This window comes from Hoplias malabaricus, chromosome 3 (assembly GCF_029633855.1).
Source record: "Hoplias malabaricus isolate fHopMal1 chromosome 3, fHopMal1.hap1, whole genome shotgun sequence".
NCBI lineage: Eukaryota > Metazoa > Chordata > Actinopteri > Characiformes > Erythrinidae > Hoplias > Hoplias malabaricus.
Window position 1 is genome coordinate 15,799,606 of NC_089802.1, and position 16,352 is coordinate 15,815,957.

The 16,352-nt window shown below is 37.1% G+C and overlaps 1 protein-coding gene across 1 annotated transcript; it reads left to right on the forward strand.

The window, feature by feature from the left end:
* Positions 1-2,928: 2,928 nt before the first annotated feature.
* Positions 2,929-11,787, forward strand: si:ch211-214e3.5 (zinc finger protein 518A). The gene is made up of 2 exons (XM_066666461.1): positions 2,929-2,976; positions 5,120-11,787. The coding sequence occupies exon 2, from the start codon at positions 5,138-5,140 to the stop codon at positions 9,671-9,673; it is 4,536 nt and encodes a 1,511-aa protein (XP_066522558.1). The 5' UTR covers positions 2,929-2,976; positions 5,120-5,137; the 3' UTR covers positions 9,674-11,787.
* The last annotated feature ends 4,565 nt before the right edge of the window (positions 11,788-16,352 follow it).

Consider the following 16,352-nt stretch of genomic DNA (forward strand, 5'->3'; position numbering starts at 1 on the left):
AATAATACAAATTAACAAATGCCACATATCTGTTATTGTTTGAGAGAAACTAGAAACTCTTTGGAAATTATAGTGATTTTATTGTGCAACATATTACAGTGGTTTGTAATCACTATTTTCCAAAGTGATTTCAATTTGTATATATTTTATTTCGCTTATGGAGAAAACTATATATTGAGTATTTACCAATATTCTACTCATTAATCTGTTTGTTTATATGATAAATACTCAGGTATAAATCATATGATGACTTAATAATATTCATGTTACCCACAAATGTTATATCAATGTTTAAATAAATATTAAGTGTGCATTATTTGTAAATTATAAATATATGATTTAATTATTCATTTTCATGTTATATTTATAATTGATATGGGAACTATTGTTATCCACAATGTCGATATTATACATGTCTTGGCTTGTTATATTGATTGCCCTATGAGAGAACAAATTTACAGCCTACTGTCCTGATGACAAGACAATAGCTGATTAGGGTGGTGCCTCACACCACTTCCCATTCTAAGTGGCTTGAGTTTCCGGGGTTGTCTAATCTTGGGAAATGATTTAAGGTGCCCATTTTTTATTTGTCCAATATGGGCTTCCTGAGCACCCTCTGGTGGTCCACAAGCCTATGCTCAGGTGTCTTTTGATGGTACATTGTAATAAGTAATATTATAACATTATAATATGAAGTAATCAAACTAGTCAATCAAGTTAATATACAAATGGGTTATAGATATTAAGTCAAAGATATTAATATCTGTATTGCAACAGCCACACACAAAGCACATTTGCCAATATTTAACTCCTTACATTTCACTTTTCCTTCTTCATTTTATAATTTTCCATCATTCTACTGAATTCCTAATATTTTACAAAAAGTAAGATATCTGTATTTTGTTTTGGTTCTTGCACCATTATTTAAAAGGAACGAAATAGAAATATTTTCAATATTTTCATTCACAAACCTTATAAATTCATAATGAATTTATAATTTGGATGCTTTCAACACATTCCAAGACATATGGCACAGAGGTGTGTTTACCACTGTGTTATATTGTCTTTACTTTCAATGACACATTTAATCATTTTGGAGCAGAAGATACAAATTGCTGGAATTTTGAGGACTTTAGCTTCTCAACAGTACATATTCTTGTCCTTTATTTTGTGTCTTACCTGTACTGCAGGCAGGCTAGTCGCTCTGTGTTTACAAAACCACCTTAGCATGTGTAGAATGAGGTCTGGCATTGCATTGCTGAAAGAAACATGAGCTTCCCAGAAAAATAATTTCACTCCTTCACATCAATGGTAACTTCTCCCATATGCAAGTCACCAATGGGCACTTACACACCCACAAAACCATGACAGATGTTGGTGTTTGCACATATAACATAAAAAAGGTCCCCATTGTCTTGAAGAGAGAGCTCAACATCCATTTTTCATAAAGCTGAATCATAGACTCATCTGACCATAGAACATTTCCACATATCTTTTTGACAATGAGATGAGCTTTGGCAACTCAGCAGTGTTTTAGCATGATGTATGGCTTTCTCCTTGTGTAACAGAAAGGCAAAAATAGACTGTATGAAATTACATATTTTTTCAAAGGTCCTTGCCAAGGTCCTTGAATGTTCACCTGCACTTTGCTGAATCAAAATTGGTATAATATGAACTTTCTACACCACAACCCTTAAATGAATTAAGCAAAAAAGATGATGATAATGATGATGATGAATATTATATAAATTCAGCTTCTTAATTTGCCCATCCATATTGGCAAGAAGACAGCCGACCAAGGTTTGTTCAATGACAGCAAAGTTGGGAGGTCCACTGGTGTTTTGCACAGCAATTTCTAGTGGGACCACCAGTTGCTAAACAGACAACATGTCATGTTATGGCACTTGTCCATTCACAGATCTTTCCTTCATTAACTTCTCTTATTCTTTATAATAATTTAGACTAGTAAATTATTTTAATCCAGCACAATGCTAACATTTTCAGCATAATTATTTTATAGGAAGCCTACTCATTATTGTATCTCTCATAGTTACTGGTAATGTTTGTATTAGTTTATTTAATCCAAGCAGTCTGGATCAGAAGTGGGGAATTAACAGATCACATCTTATGTATGTATGTGTGTAATCTGTTGATATTTCACATAATGGTAGGCAGACATAGTTGTTCATGTAATAAATAAAAATAAATAATGAAAAATATTTACTTAGATATTTCGCTTAACTGTAACTGTTAACTGTAAAAAAAAGAAAAAAGAGAATTCAAATCCTTAATATCTAGTCTTCACTAAAATGGAAAGTGTTAGCAATAACAACTTCTTTAACAACATTTATATGCTACGTACATTTTACAATACTTTAGCCTGGCTAACTTGCTGTTATAAACTAACAAAAGAAAAACAATCAGAACCTCCATTAAGAGTTAACATAGCACACACCTTATTAGTTTTAGCTTATGTTTCTTGTGTTATAGTCACATTTTAATGTCAATATAACATGTTTTTATGAGTTTGGGAGATGTTATTACAGGAAAGTTGGATAAAACAAAGAGGCATTCAGTGTTGTCCATCCATATGAAATGGCGCGCTGTGTTCTAGGATCAGACATGGCGTCTGTGAAGTGGAACGGGGCTGTTGTTGAGTTCAGTGAGCAGTGGTTTATAGAGGGGTTATAAACACAATAAAGTAAAAACGTGCCCGTTTAAACACTGCAACGCCCTTCAGAGCTACAGTTACATTCACTGGTGAACTAAATACAATGTAAAGTTTGTTCTGGGACATAAGCGGGTAAAATAAAATGTATTGAGAGGAGAATGTAATGAGAGCTTGGTCTTTCAGGTGGTGAATCATATTCATCCGCTCCGAGTTCCTGCTTCACTCAGAGCTCACAGCGCAGTGTTACCCGGATGGAACTGTCATGGCCGCCGTCACTGACCTGCCAGCCTGAAGAGAAAAGAAAGGTAAAATCATCTAAAACAAGCTTCTTTTTAAGTATTTGCGTGTAACTAATGATTTTACCGGTTCGTATAGTTGTGTAGAGCAATTGTTTGAAAGAATCACTCTTTTGTGGACTTCGGTGTGATTGTAATCGTTTGATGTTCTTGCGTGGGTGGGGGCGACTTTATTTTCTGTGGATTTGCCTCAGTAACGAGCTTATCGATGAACCACTTTGTCTCATCTCTGAAAATGTCCCGAGTGTGTCCGACGCCTGATTCTAACTCTGCATGTGTTAATGCGAGTGTGAGTTGTTCGTTTTTTTCTATCGCCAGTGCACTTCCTTGCTTTTTTTCTCTGAATTGTGCATGCCCGCGTTGCTCAAAGTTACTGATAGTTATGCCAGAAGAATGGTGGTGTATATGGGACATTCTGAAACACCAAATGTTGGGAACAAAGCATACAACGTGGCTTAATGTACACAAACAACGAGTTGAACAATGATTAAACCAATCTTCATCACTTATAAAACTAGTCATGAGTACTCTACTTGCAAAAGGAAAATTCTGTAGTATAAACATTAAGGACATCATTTTAAACATAACTAAATAGGCTTAAACTAAAAAACTTAAGCTGCAAAAGCACTAGGTTGTCTCATTTTACTGGTAATGGTCGTGAGTAATCTCTCATTGCAGTGTGATGAACTTGTAGTCTAAAAACATATTGCAGCATTTTATAATAAGCTGTTTTTTTCCAGTTTAAATCTGTGATAAGGCCTGAAGTAAAACAATGACTGAGTAACAGCAAAAATAAGACTGATCAAAAGTAATTTGGACTTTAAACAGGAGTAAAATATGTGCTAAAATTAAGGTAATGTTTATTTTTACATTAAGATTTTTCATCCTATTTAAAATTATAAATTAAATTAAAGCTTAATATATTTTATCATTTAATAAATGCTTTCATATATTTCACATCGCATATTATTGCACATGAGGTAATGTTATATTTAAAAGCTTTTTAAATTTAGGCTTTATTTTCTGCTCATTAAAGTTCTTTGAAATCTTTTTAATTACTAAAATACTTAAATAAACTTTAGAACTAAATTGCTCTCAGATAATACTATATCTTAAAGACCACTTTTACTGATTGTGCATTTTAAAATAAATGATCAGGTTGTATATAATGTTTTAATAATTGTCTCTATTATAACATTTAAATAGTAGTTTATAGTGCTTTTGTTGACTAGTAATATGTTAGAGAAATTTGGATTGTAAGTAATTTGTTTTTGTATATTAAGCCACTTGAAAAAAAGTGAGCTAAAGCTGGATTGTTTTATTTGGCGAGCATAGGCTTTTATTAGCAGTAAACAGACAAACTTCAAGTTCATATAATGTTTTCAATGTGGAAACCTACAGCAGACAAGCATGTTGAACGTTTCCTCAGAAATGTTCAATTATGTGCAGCATCTCAGATATCATGTGCAGCATATCAATCCACTTGGGTATTGATAATATTTTTGGTGCCAACTAAAATCTACATGTATTTCCCAGTCTGTATACTGTCACATGTTATGGTTTATGTTTGTTTGTTTGTTGTTGTTGTTTTTTTTTGTTTTTTTTGTCTAATAAGGACAGATCTAGAATTGAATAGAATATGTCAATTGATGAGGTAGATTCTGATTTGTTGTTGTTATTTTTTTTATATTATTTTATACAGAAATTCAGTTTTTCTGTATTTTAAACATGAACAAGTTATTTCAAGCAAATTCAACAATTGTTAGTCTGTAACTTGTGGTTCTGCCTAAAGTCACAATATTAAACTTGGGAGTTTTGTTAAGTGTATTTCAATGGCCCATGTTTATTATTGTCCTTTAGATGCTTTAAACTTGTTAGTACAACGTTTAACAACCACATAATCAAACTCCAATATGAACAACGCACAAATTATGCCAGTTAATTGAACCATGCTGTTGATATTTTGTGTTCATATTAATCCTTTAGCAAAATGAAGTGTGTACTTACAGGGAAAAAGTGTTGTGCTTAATATACAAGTGCAACATTTATCAAACTTGGTGAATACATACTTACTGACATTTATTTCAAAGCTATGCTTAAGTCTATAAATGTAAGTTAGCTTTCATCTGATGCATTTTTCTCTGTTTTACAGGAATTTGCATTATAGAAAATGGAGGTCCCTCCAGATGATCCAACAGAAAGCCATGACCAGAGCAGAGACGCTGAGGAAGATGTTTCAATGGTTCCTGTATTGTCTCCATCAACAGAGTTTGAAAATCAGACATCTGAGATGGCATACAATGACCATATTGACCAAGATGAAATCCAGTCTGGAGAATCAGGTGCTGATAATTGTCAAAGTGAAAGCAAGGCCTATGAGAAATCGCCATGTAGAATGCAACAAGGGGCTATTTTCTCTGGGAAAATTCTTAGTTTTTGCTGCTCTGAATGCAAAGGGGATACCACTTACAGCCCCAATGACTTGCTGAAACATTTTCAAGGTGCTCACAAGGGAACACTTCCAACATATCCTTGTGATCTTTGTACTTTTGTCACCAATGAGTTTTCATCTCTTCAACGGCATCGCATTGGACATCGTGACACTTTGGTTACTTGTGAGATCTGCAATGATGGAGTACAGTACTCCTTACTTTTACTCACCAGACATTTTATTATGTGTCACAGTTGTAATGGACTATTTCGCTGTAAAAAATGTGACTTTTCCACCAGAGATGCAGGCACCTTTGTTCAGCACATTCATCATCATAATGAGAGCAGCCACAAATGTGTAAGGTGGCAGCCCATGAGTCCTACACATGGGAAGGCCCGCTCTGGGACATTTCCTTTCACGTGTCAATTTTGTGGCTATGGAGCTGCGCGAAAGGAGTATCTAAGTAAGCATCTGACAGTGGCTCATGGAGATGAAATGGATAAAACAAACAGATGGAAGACAACAGAGGACAGCGCTGGAGTTAATCCCTCTGGACTGAAGCTGCTGCTTAAAAAGAGTCCTGCTGGAGGATGCAGGGAAACACAGTGGATGTCTAAGATGAATTCTGTTCCCGGAGTAGGTCTGCTTGACCATAATGGCAGACTGTTTAATCCAGAGAAGACACTGGAGGAAACACAGCAGTTTCTTGAACGAGCTGTTGGTGTGAAAAAAGAAAGTGGCAAGGGGAGTAAAGGTTCTGTTAAGAGTGAACCACAGTGTTCTTACCCAGTAACACCAACTTCTCCACAGCCAAAGATACAAGATAATGAGCACAGTCCTGGACCTGGGATTGTAAACCCAAGCAACAGTAATGGACTGACTGTTCTCATGGTCAAGAACAAAATTTCCATCCCTCCTAACTGTACAACAAAAGTCATGGGATTTAAGATGGTAGATGGTAAAAAGCATTTAGTTTTAAAAGTCATACCAACAAAACAGGAACTCTCTCCTAAAAATGAGATGTCGCCTGCTGATGTTCCTGAAGCTGATAAAAAGACCACAAGCCCTCCTAGCTCCTCATATTCTCTAAGATCAAAATCTCTCGTCAGTTCCATCTCTGAGAAACAGAAAGCTTACACTGCTTCCATAAGTGTGGAGGCACAAGACAGAGAGAAGGAGAGTGGGCAATTTTCACCTTTATTTAATGAACATGAAGGAAATCTAGATAGAGCTTCTATTAAAGCTGAAAACCAGATTGGTGATGAAGCTTTTAAAACGTCTAGCCAGTTGCTGGCCATGCCATCTGACTCAAACTGTACAGGCTTAGCTTCCACTCCAACCAAAGAGGCTTCATTTAGCATAAACGAAGACAGTTGTTCCAATGGGAACTCATCACAACCTGATCATGAGCTTTCTTCCCTAGATCCATCTGCTGAGAGGTTTCAGTCATCAAATTTAATGGCTGGAAGCCCCCTTACAGATGGAACTACAGCTGAGACCACACCTGCGGATATTCTTATGGTGAAAAATGCTGAACACAGTGCTGCAGATTCAGGTATAAGTGAGATGTCACAATCAGAATCAACTGCAGAAGAGTCCACATCCATCAAGGCAATGTCTAATGTGAAATCGGACTTAATTCTGGTATCGGCTGGTTATGCCTCACCTAATTGCACTGCAGATGATACCACACCCAGTGCTGCCTCAAGCAAGACCCCTGACCAGATGGGTAATTTGGTGGATAATAAAAGTTGTGGTGATGAATCTACTGACCAGTCTAGCCAATGTGAAAGCATTTCAGAGCAGGCTTCGCCCAAAAGTTCTATGAAAATAACTCCATCTTCCATTTCAACAGATGTTGAAATTAACCAACCCCTTCTTGCTGATGACGATGCTTCATTAACAGACAGTAGTAAAAGTACAGCATCCTCAAATAGAAATACTTCTCAGACAGACGACATTATCCTGCCTATTGACTGCTCTTCAAGGAAAGAGCAATTAGGTTCAAATAATACATTTGGGGGAAATGAGTCCACTCCAAATAAAATGACGCTTTTAAACACAAGCCCACAGAATAAAAAGAGTGCACGTGAGTCCCCCGAAGCCAAAGGTAACAACAGAGTGGCTGACACTCTTTTGCAAAATTCTCCAAGTCAAGAGGTCTTTAGTTTCCACAATTACTCTAAGGACTCTTTTGGCAGTTCCCCTGATTCACTGGAAGCTGATGAACATTGTCCAGAGGACTTGGAAGAAGATGAGTGTGAAGATGATTTTGGTGAACTCAAGCTTGCTTCAGACTGGAGTTTAACGCTGCCTGCGTCTCCACCCATTGGGACTGAACAGTCGGAGGAAGAAAACATCAGAGCTGGTGGTGAAGGTAATGCGAATGAAGATCTAGCATCTGCAAGTGAAAAGAAAGACCTAGAAAGAGTATCTGATAGTGATATAGAGGTTGATGAGTGCATAGCTACTGTTGATGATGATTTACCCATTTCAGCGCTGCCAGACACTGAGACAGGAGCAACATCTTTGTCATTGTCAGGAAAAAATGATGACAGCATTTCTCTTGTGACTGAGGCGGGAACTGCGAATTTAAGTAATGCAGCTGTTTTGGGCAAGATCCTTGAAAAGCACTCTGCTGCTATTATCAGCCAACAGCTTGAGAAAGAAAGGATGGTAACTTCAGTTTCAACGCAGGATGCTGTCAGGCCTACAAAAACATATAGAATCCTACAAACACCTGAGGGAAAGCAGATGCTTCTTCAGACTACAGAGACTCCGTATGCTATGCCTGTCCAGCTGAACAGTAGTCCTGGGTTTAAGCTTATTACAAAATCCTGTGCTTCCAAAGTTAACGTGTCATATGTGAAGCCAGGAATTGAAAGGATGAACAAAGGTACAGCATTGTCTCTTACACTAAACGGAGGCAGAATTGGAATGTCGGCTCAAGGTTCAAGCGGGGAGGCCGAAGGTCATACACCCCTCTTGCAAGCAGTAAGCAGCAGTGGAGGCCGCTACTTTGTCAATGCTTCTGCTCTGAAAGGGCCTCTTCTCTTATCAAATGCTGTGAAGCCATCATCAGGAGAGCAAACAACGAACACCCAACCGACGTGTTATTTAGTTCAAAGACCACTTCCAGTGGTTCCAGTAAGTAATGAGTCAACTTGTTCGACCTCTAAGACTGTGCTCACCACCCGTCCACTGTTGGCCATGCCTGTAAACTCAGCTGATAAAACAGCACCCTTGCAAACAGGGCGGCAAGCTTACCTGGTTAGATACATTTCTCCGGCTAAGCCAGGGATACTGCTGAATAGTTCAGATGGGAAGGGAACAAGCCAAGGCAACAATGCGAATGAAGGGGTTAAAAGCAGGGTTTTCCTCAAAATTGTCAGAAGCCCTAATGGCACAAAATTACTCTCGACTTCTCCGTACAATTCTGCCAAAAAACCCATCTATGTGGCCGCAAGTTCTCTCCAGTCCCCTTATTTACTAATGTCTTCAAATAATGCTTTTAGCAGTTTGTCAACCGGACTGAAAACTTCCAGTACTCCAAAATTAATCTCAGCAAAGTTTAAGAACATTTTACCACACCCAAGCACTGACATTAAAAACAAGCCTGAGGGTAGTTTAGGGATTCAGAAGTCACAGCGGATCCCAATGCACACTCGTCCCCGAAGCCAGAGGAAGAGACGGGCTCTGTTTGAGGAACAAATTGAGATCTCTCCTAAAACAAGGAGGATCTCAAGCCGGTCGTCTGAGGTGGCCTCAGTGTGGGAGCCTGCGGCAAAAGATGTTGAAAGAACACTCAGGCTCTCTCCTTTCAGCCCACTTCAGCAAATCAAATGCCCCCGTCGAAACCAGCCAGTGGTGGTGCTGAACCACCCCGATGCTGACATTCCTGAAGTGGCAAGCATCATGAAGTCAGTTAACAGGTACAAAAGTGAAGTTGTCAAGGTGGCATTGTCTCAGAGCACAGTCAAGGCCCTCGCTGAGTGGAGACTCCTCAGTCCAGAGGGTACATTGTCAAATCCAGGTTCAAGAGTCCCACCATTTGGGACCAGTGTGAAAGAGCGCTTCATCTTAAAACTGAAGCTGAAAAAGAAGAGCAGAAGCAAATACGAGGTAGTGAGACTGTCCTCCACCTCAGGGTCAGAACAGATTGCTAAATTCAGTTGTTGGTTTTGCGGTCGAGTGTTTAACAATCAGGAAGATTGGATAGGCCATGGACAACGGCATCTCATGGAGGCTACAAGAGACTGGAATAAACTGTTCTAATGTAAACACAAAACCTTTAGATAGGGCCGAACCGTCCTCTAATGTAGAAATGAAAAAGAGACACGATTCTTATTTCTATTTCTTTTTAAAAAATAGTACAGTTAGATACACTTGAGCTGTTGATATTATTTTTCCATAGATTTCCCTCCAGATGTTTTTAATGGGTATAGTGTAATAGAGTTTGTTACCTGCAACCAGTTTATATGTAAATAGTTTTAACCCATGTATATTTAAGTCTAAACCCTTGTGTATGTACAGAATGGAACTGTGAAAACTGGAGACACTGTATGTCTATGGTGCAAGCAAAAAAAAAAAAAAAAATCACTGGTATAAAAAGAAGGTGCTGTCTGTGATAGACCTCTTTCAATGCAGTCAGATAACAAATTACTCAGGTAACTTCATGAACTTTAAATGAACAGTCCAGTTTATAAAGAGATCCTTTATAATTAGCTCAGCTAAAGTGTTCAAAAATACATCACTTTACCGTAAATGTTTCATTCATCCTTTAACATCTGAAACGACTCCCGATAGGTGTTGAATCATAGAAATGTTCGGAATGTGTGGAAAAAAGGTCAAATTTAGTGCACACTTAGGTTTTCAGTGCACGGGTGTACCTGTAGGTCTTTGAAATTGTTCAAGTCGATCTAGAATCAAACTTTAGGTTTCTGTGGAAACTGTCGAAGTGTAAAAGGCTTTCATCTGTTTGTTGTATTTTTTTTTATATATATATAGATATATATATTTATCTGTTCTCATGTTGAGTCTATGTTTTGTTTTGTTGGTGCAATTGCATCTCCTTTTAACACGTCACAATGGACCCAGTGTCGTTTTAGTAGCAATAATACATTTCACCATAGACTTTCAACAGTTAGGAGATTGTGCAGACCAGACACAATATTATGTCTGGTTTTATGTTTGTTTTTCTTCCACTATTTTAAATGAAGTTGGTAACCTATACAACAGGGCTTTAGTAAGTAAGAGGAAAGAGGGAACATCTTGAGATGTGACCCAGCAAACCTCATATGGCCAAACAAACACTAACAGCGTTTAGTTCTCATTCTCTTTGATAACTCCAGTGCCTCAATTTGCCTCAAAAGTTTTAACCAGTTATTCTTGTTCTCTGCTACTGAGTTACAAACACAGCTCACTAAGCTGTGATGTTTCTGTATGTTTAGAGGGTTTATTGGTTAAGTGGCAAATATTTCAACCCAGTTCTTAAGAACTGAGATCATTGGCAGATGGTAAAATGTGCACCAAATCAGTGTATTGTAAAAACTAGACACCATTTTGATCTTAAATTTGGACATTTAAATGCCACTAGAGCCTATTTTCACCCTAACCTGCGCGTCTGTTTTTGTGGTTAACTTATGCAAATATTCCTGCCAGCATTAACAGCGAAATGGTCTGCTTATGAATGACAGGTTCTACTTTACCTCACTGTTGCTGCCAGCGTTCATGATTCCATGTGCATTAAAAGCCAGCAGTTTGAGCAGTTTTACCAATCCACACTTGTTAAAACATGCAAGTTAATGAGGGTATTTTTGAAAAAATGTGGTCTTGTCTGATTTGTTTTTGCATAAAACCTATTGATTTTTGTGTATTATTTTAACTAAGTAACATGTTAAGAAGTCATGACTATTTTATTGAGGTGTATTAGTAGTGAGATTTCCCAAATATTACTTTAAACAGTCCCATCTTTCACTTTTGAGATGACAATCACTATTACAACTCAAAGCAGTTGAATAAGGTCTGTTTACCAATGCTTTTACATCCATGTTGCTTCACTTTTAGTTTAGGTGTTTATACATATGTTCTTAAATCACTGACCTCTAGACTCTACTCTGGCTGAAGTGATCCTGCCAAACACTACCACCACACTATGCCATCAGCAAGCAAAAAGCATGACTCTTAATTTGTTTTTGTTTTGTTTTTTCACAACAGGACAGCAACCAAAAATTTTTATTACAAGGCGAATAACAGCAGCTGTTTGGTGTTTAATGCTAATGTCATTGAGGTTGTTATTAGAAGAAACAAAAAGAGAAAAAAAATATTTTTTTTTATAAAAAGTGCCTAAAATGTGATGCACCAGGTTGACACTATATTGTACTGTATTTGCCTCCTTGCAGTTCCTCCTTGAATAAATGTAAATACTTTTAAAGAAATGTTGTGGTTTGTGTATAAACACTTGAGGAAATTGTCCGTATACATTTTGTATCTTAACATTTTTAAATTGCTGTTAAAACGTGACCCTATTACAAAACCAGATCATAAACATATTAGGGCTGATTTTATAAGTAGGAATGACTGATTATTGCATATCTACAGTGCCTTTTTACCCTTAGTGTTCATGACCAACTTCACTCCATCTCACTGACGTTAAATAACACAACAGCTGTCACGACACCCATAATAATAATAATATTACATTGTTATAATAAGGAGCAAAACAACATGTCATGTGCCATGCCATGGTTATGTCAGACTGAGGAGTTACTAGATTGCCTTGGTTGCAGTCAGATTGTCGTAAGTTATGAAGGAGTTGATTCTTTAATGCGGGGGTAGAACTAATGTTTGGAGAAGAACCGGCAGGAATGATGTATTTAAATGGGATCATTAAAAAAACTTTTTTTTTTTCATTTTTATTCCTTCAGGACTGTTGATTCTCATTGCCAAACCTGGTAACCCAAGCTGTGTGCATTTTTTTTAGATTGCCTCATCTATCACATCTTATTCAAATTATTAACTAATAAACAATTGGGTGTTCACAAAAATGTCTGTGTGAGGTCACCAGAACTCAGAATGGAAGTCTATAGTTTATTAACTGAGCAATGCAGTTGTGCTATTTGCACTGTAGGGGGCAGTATATTCTAAAGAATTGGGAGATCTCTGTTTTAGTAGCTCCTATTGGTGGAGGGCTTCATCATTCCATTATCCAGTTGAAAGGAGGACACGTTATATGTAGTGTATAAGACCTTGTGGACTGAGAAAAATATACTTTGGCACAGAACAGATCAGAGGTACAGTCCACCGTACCTACCACAAGGAACCAAAAAAAAACCTATTGTAATATATGCTCAGATATTCCGCCTGCACTTCAAAGCCAAAGCATTGCGTTCCGTATTATTTTGAAAAAATAAAAATAAAAAATACACAAATGAGCCCCATTGAAATTGTGGATAGGTAATTTTTTAAAGATATCACCTTAATGTGTGCATATGTCTTTATAATCTCATTATATACCCCCAGGTCAGTGGAACGGTCACACTCCTGAGCTCACATGGCTGTTTTTATCATAGCACAATTATTTTTTAACGGAATGCAATCTGAGGGCTCAGAATTCACTTTCAATCTATATAATCATTTCCAGCCTTGCTCTACTAAGACTACGATTCTTAGGAGTTCCTGAATTATTTTTTATTACAGTACATACAGACGATTTGAGAAAGACCTGAATTCAAAATCTTGAGAAAAGAAATGTTTTATTTTACTTTTTTTTAATTCTCACTTGAAATGTGGCCAAAAAGTGGCAAGTAATGACATGTCTTTCTTTTATACTGCACTCAGTAATCCAGGGTAGGCTCTGGTACTATTTCGATGAAGAGGTAACTGAAAATGAATAAACAGATGAATGGAGGGAGGGATACAGCACATTCCCTTTCCTGAATAAAAAAAAACACTATATTATTGCAAAACAAAATGCCATCTGGGTCCTAATGAATTCATAACAGCTAAAATAGTGTTGGTTATATATAATACCACATGTATTATTTCCGCTTATTTGCACTCATTATCAAGTTGTATGTACCACCTCACACCATTATATACACTTGGATGTATTATAGCAATTCCAATTAGCATGCATTCTTTTATTAACGCTGTTCATTTCCTGCTGCTCCATTTTGAAATATCTCAGAAATGAATGCAATATATAGGTTATTGCTGATGAATTGATTGATTCGGGAGTGGATTGATTTTATGCACTGTCATTCAGTGATGAGCCACTGAGAGCCAATGTGTGCAAAGCAGATAGAGGGGGAAGACAGTTCTGCAGGCTTTTGCAGGATTTAAATAGGTCAGGCTTGTAGCAGAGCTGTCTGTGGACTGCTTCTGACTTCATGCCACAGAAGTGGTTCAGGCCATGGAGTGGCCTGAAGGGAGGGGGGTGGTGGTGGTGGGTTTTTCTGTGAGAAATGAAGCGTTAACATGGAGAGATGAGAAAAAAGGCGAAGAACAAGGCAGAGACTGAAAAAATTCTGATTAGGCTGCTCTCATAGTCACTGTACTGCTGCATGCTTAATTGGAGTGATAAAAGAAATTCCCAGTGACATTCAGTGCACATATAAAATGGCAGAAGACAGGCCTTGACGAAGAGATGACTTCTGGATTTCATTGGAAGCTTGCATTAGCTGTTCCTTAGCCCCAAGTGCATTATTACTATTAGACTTATTTAGTCTAATGTAAGAAGCATTTATAAATATTTCACAGACATTTAGTATTATTAATGGTATACCTAACTGTAGTTAGATGATGCTATCTGAGTGTGTGCTGTTCATAATGCATTAATGTGAAGTTTTTATAGACCAGCCCCATTTTCCCAAAGGTGTCACAATGTTAAGATCAGCTTTACTGTTGCTGTTCAGTCATGTTTTCTCCATTGTTGACTCCTCTGATGCATCAACGTTTTTGCTAAAATATTCATATCATAATTTTAATGTCTAAGCTCTTGATTTTAGTAACTGAGTCTTAATACTTTTAAGAATCCAAGCTTTGATTGGATTTTAAGATCCCATTAATAGAAAAACTGCTCTCTAACCTATATACCGACACTGATAACGAAATATTATACATACATTACATGAAGTTCTACCCAGGTTATGTAGATTGTACTGGAAACACCATAAAGCCTGTTTTGTTCTTCTTTACGTTATATACAGGGTAAAAGGATTTCTATTTGTGCCAGTAAGACATTAAATAAATAGGTCACAAAGTCATTTGAAACTTTAAATTAATAAGTCCATTTGGTGAGGTTAATTTATTTCTTGTAGAGAGAGGACAGGTAACTTAAACTAGCGACTTCCACATTTAGTTGCACTGTTAGTTAACCTGGCTCTCACAGCTGTTATTGCTGGTTCAGAGGGTTTTATACTGAGATGGACCTTGTAGGTAAAAAGTAGAATGGCTTTTAAAAACTAGCAAATACCAACTACCTTAAAATATTTGTTATCTTAGTCCTAGCACACTATCGGCTTATAATATTTGCTTGTGCATGTTGTTTTTTTATGATTTGTGATAGGCCATATTATGTGTTCACAAAGACTAGCAGCTAGCAAGTTAGTTAGTAAGCTAGTAAATCATATTAGTCTTTCATCTTTAGCTTAGCTTGTTTTGGCTCAGTATAAGCCAGTATTTTTCTAGTTTGTACATTATGATTTTGTATTGAGACATTAAATGCAGTATGTGTTATGGCTTTTAAAGCCTACTTGCCATGGAAGGTTGTAAGCTTGTGTACACTGTTGTAACAGTATAATGTGTGGCTCCCACAGAAAGCTTGAATAGTTTTCATCTTTAGTTTAGCTCATTGGCTAATGGTTTTGGGCTGTTCTAAAATATTTTGATCTTTAGTTTTAGCTTAGCAGAGTACACTGACTTGTATTCATGTTTAGCTTAGCTAAATATGTTAGCTACTGATTACAGGTGGAGTTTTAACAAAACAGCCTTAAAAGCGCAAGTAGGGAAAGAGAACACTCTCAAAAAGTCACTTTTCCAGTGCAGTATCAGCGTCATGAGGTCATGCCAAAAATAATCCGTATTCTATTCTCAGGCAAAACTTCACCCTGTGACACCCTCACCCAAACAAGCTATGGACCTCCAGCCCGTCAGAGCAGAGCTGGGACAGATAGAGTTTGAGAGCACCAGCAGATGGCAGTCAGGAGCGGCAGCAAAAGCCCCTGCAATTTTGATGCGATGTAAAGTGAAAGCCCTCATCTCTATGGAACATTTTAACGACAGCACCCAACACTAGCTCGGTGAACTCAGCCCTCTTTTTTCTCCCCCTACAAAGGCATGTGAATTAGTCGTGTAGCTTGAGTGGATTTCTCTGTCCCTCTTATTTGAGTCATACTTAGAAAATGAGCTCTCCGTGTTTCTGTGCTTTCCCCTCCCTTTCACCTCCTGATTTGCACCTCTTAGGCCCATAATATGCTTATCTAAAATGTCCTTAGATCTCTTCAGTTAAACAAAATGGGATTGTATATTTAAATATTGTGGGTAAGGAATCAAAGCAGGACTAGCATTCATTTGACTATCTTTGCAAATTGTCAACAACAAAACTGAACTCTACTGAAATAAAATGGTCCAAAAATACTTGAAAAATACTCTTGGTTTATTGACTTACGTTGAAGATTAAGGACATTCTTTCCCCCACAGTAAAGATAGTCAAAATAGGGATAATATAGTAGCTTGTGTCAATACTACAAAGCCTTGGAATTGTCTTTAGATAGACAACTCATGATGGCTTAGTGTCCCATTATTATGACTTAGCATCTCACAATAATGATATTTTTAATTAAATCTTCATTAATTAAGTCATGAGGAAATATCTGTATTTAGATTGTAAGGTTGTCTTACTGAATACTCTTAATATATATGCATTCAAGTGGTGGAATTGGGACTCTATAAG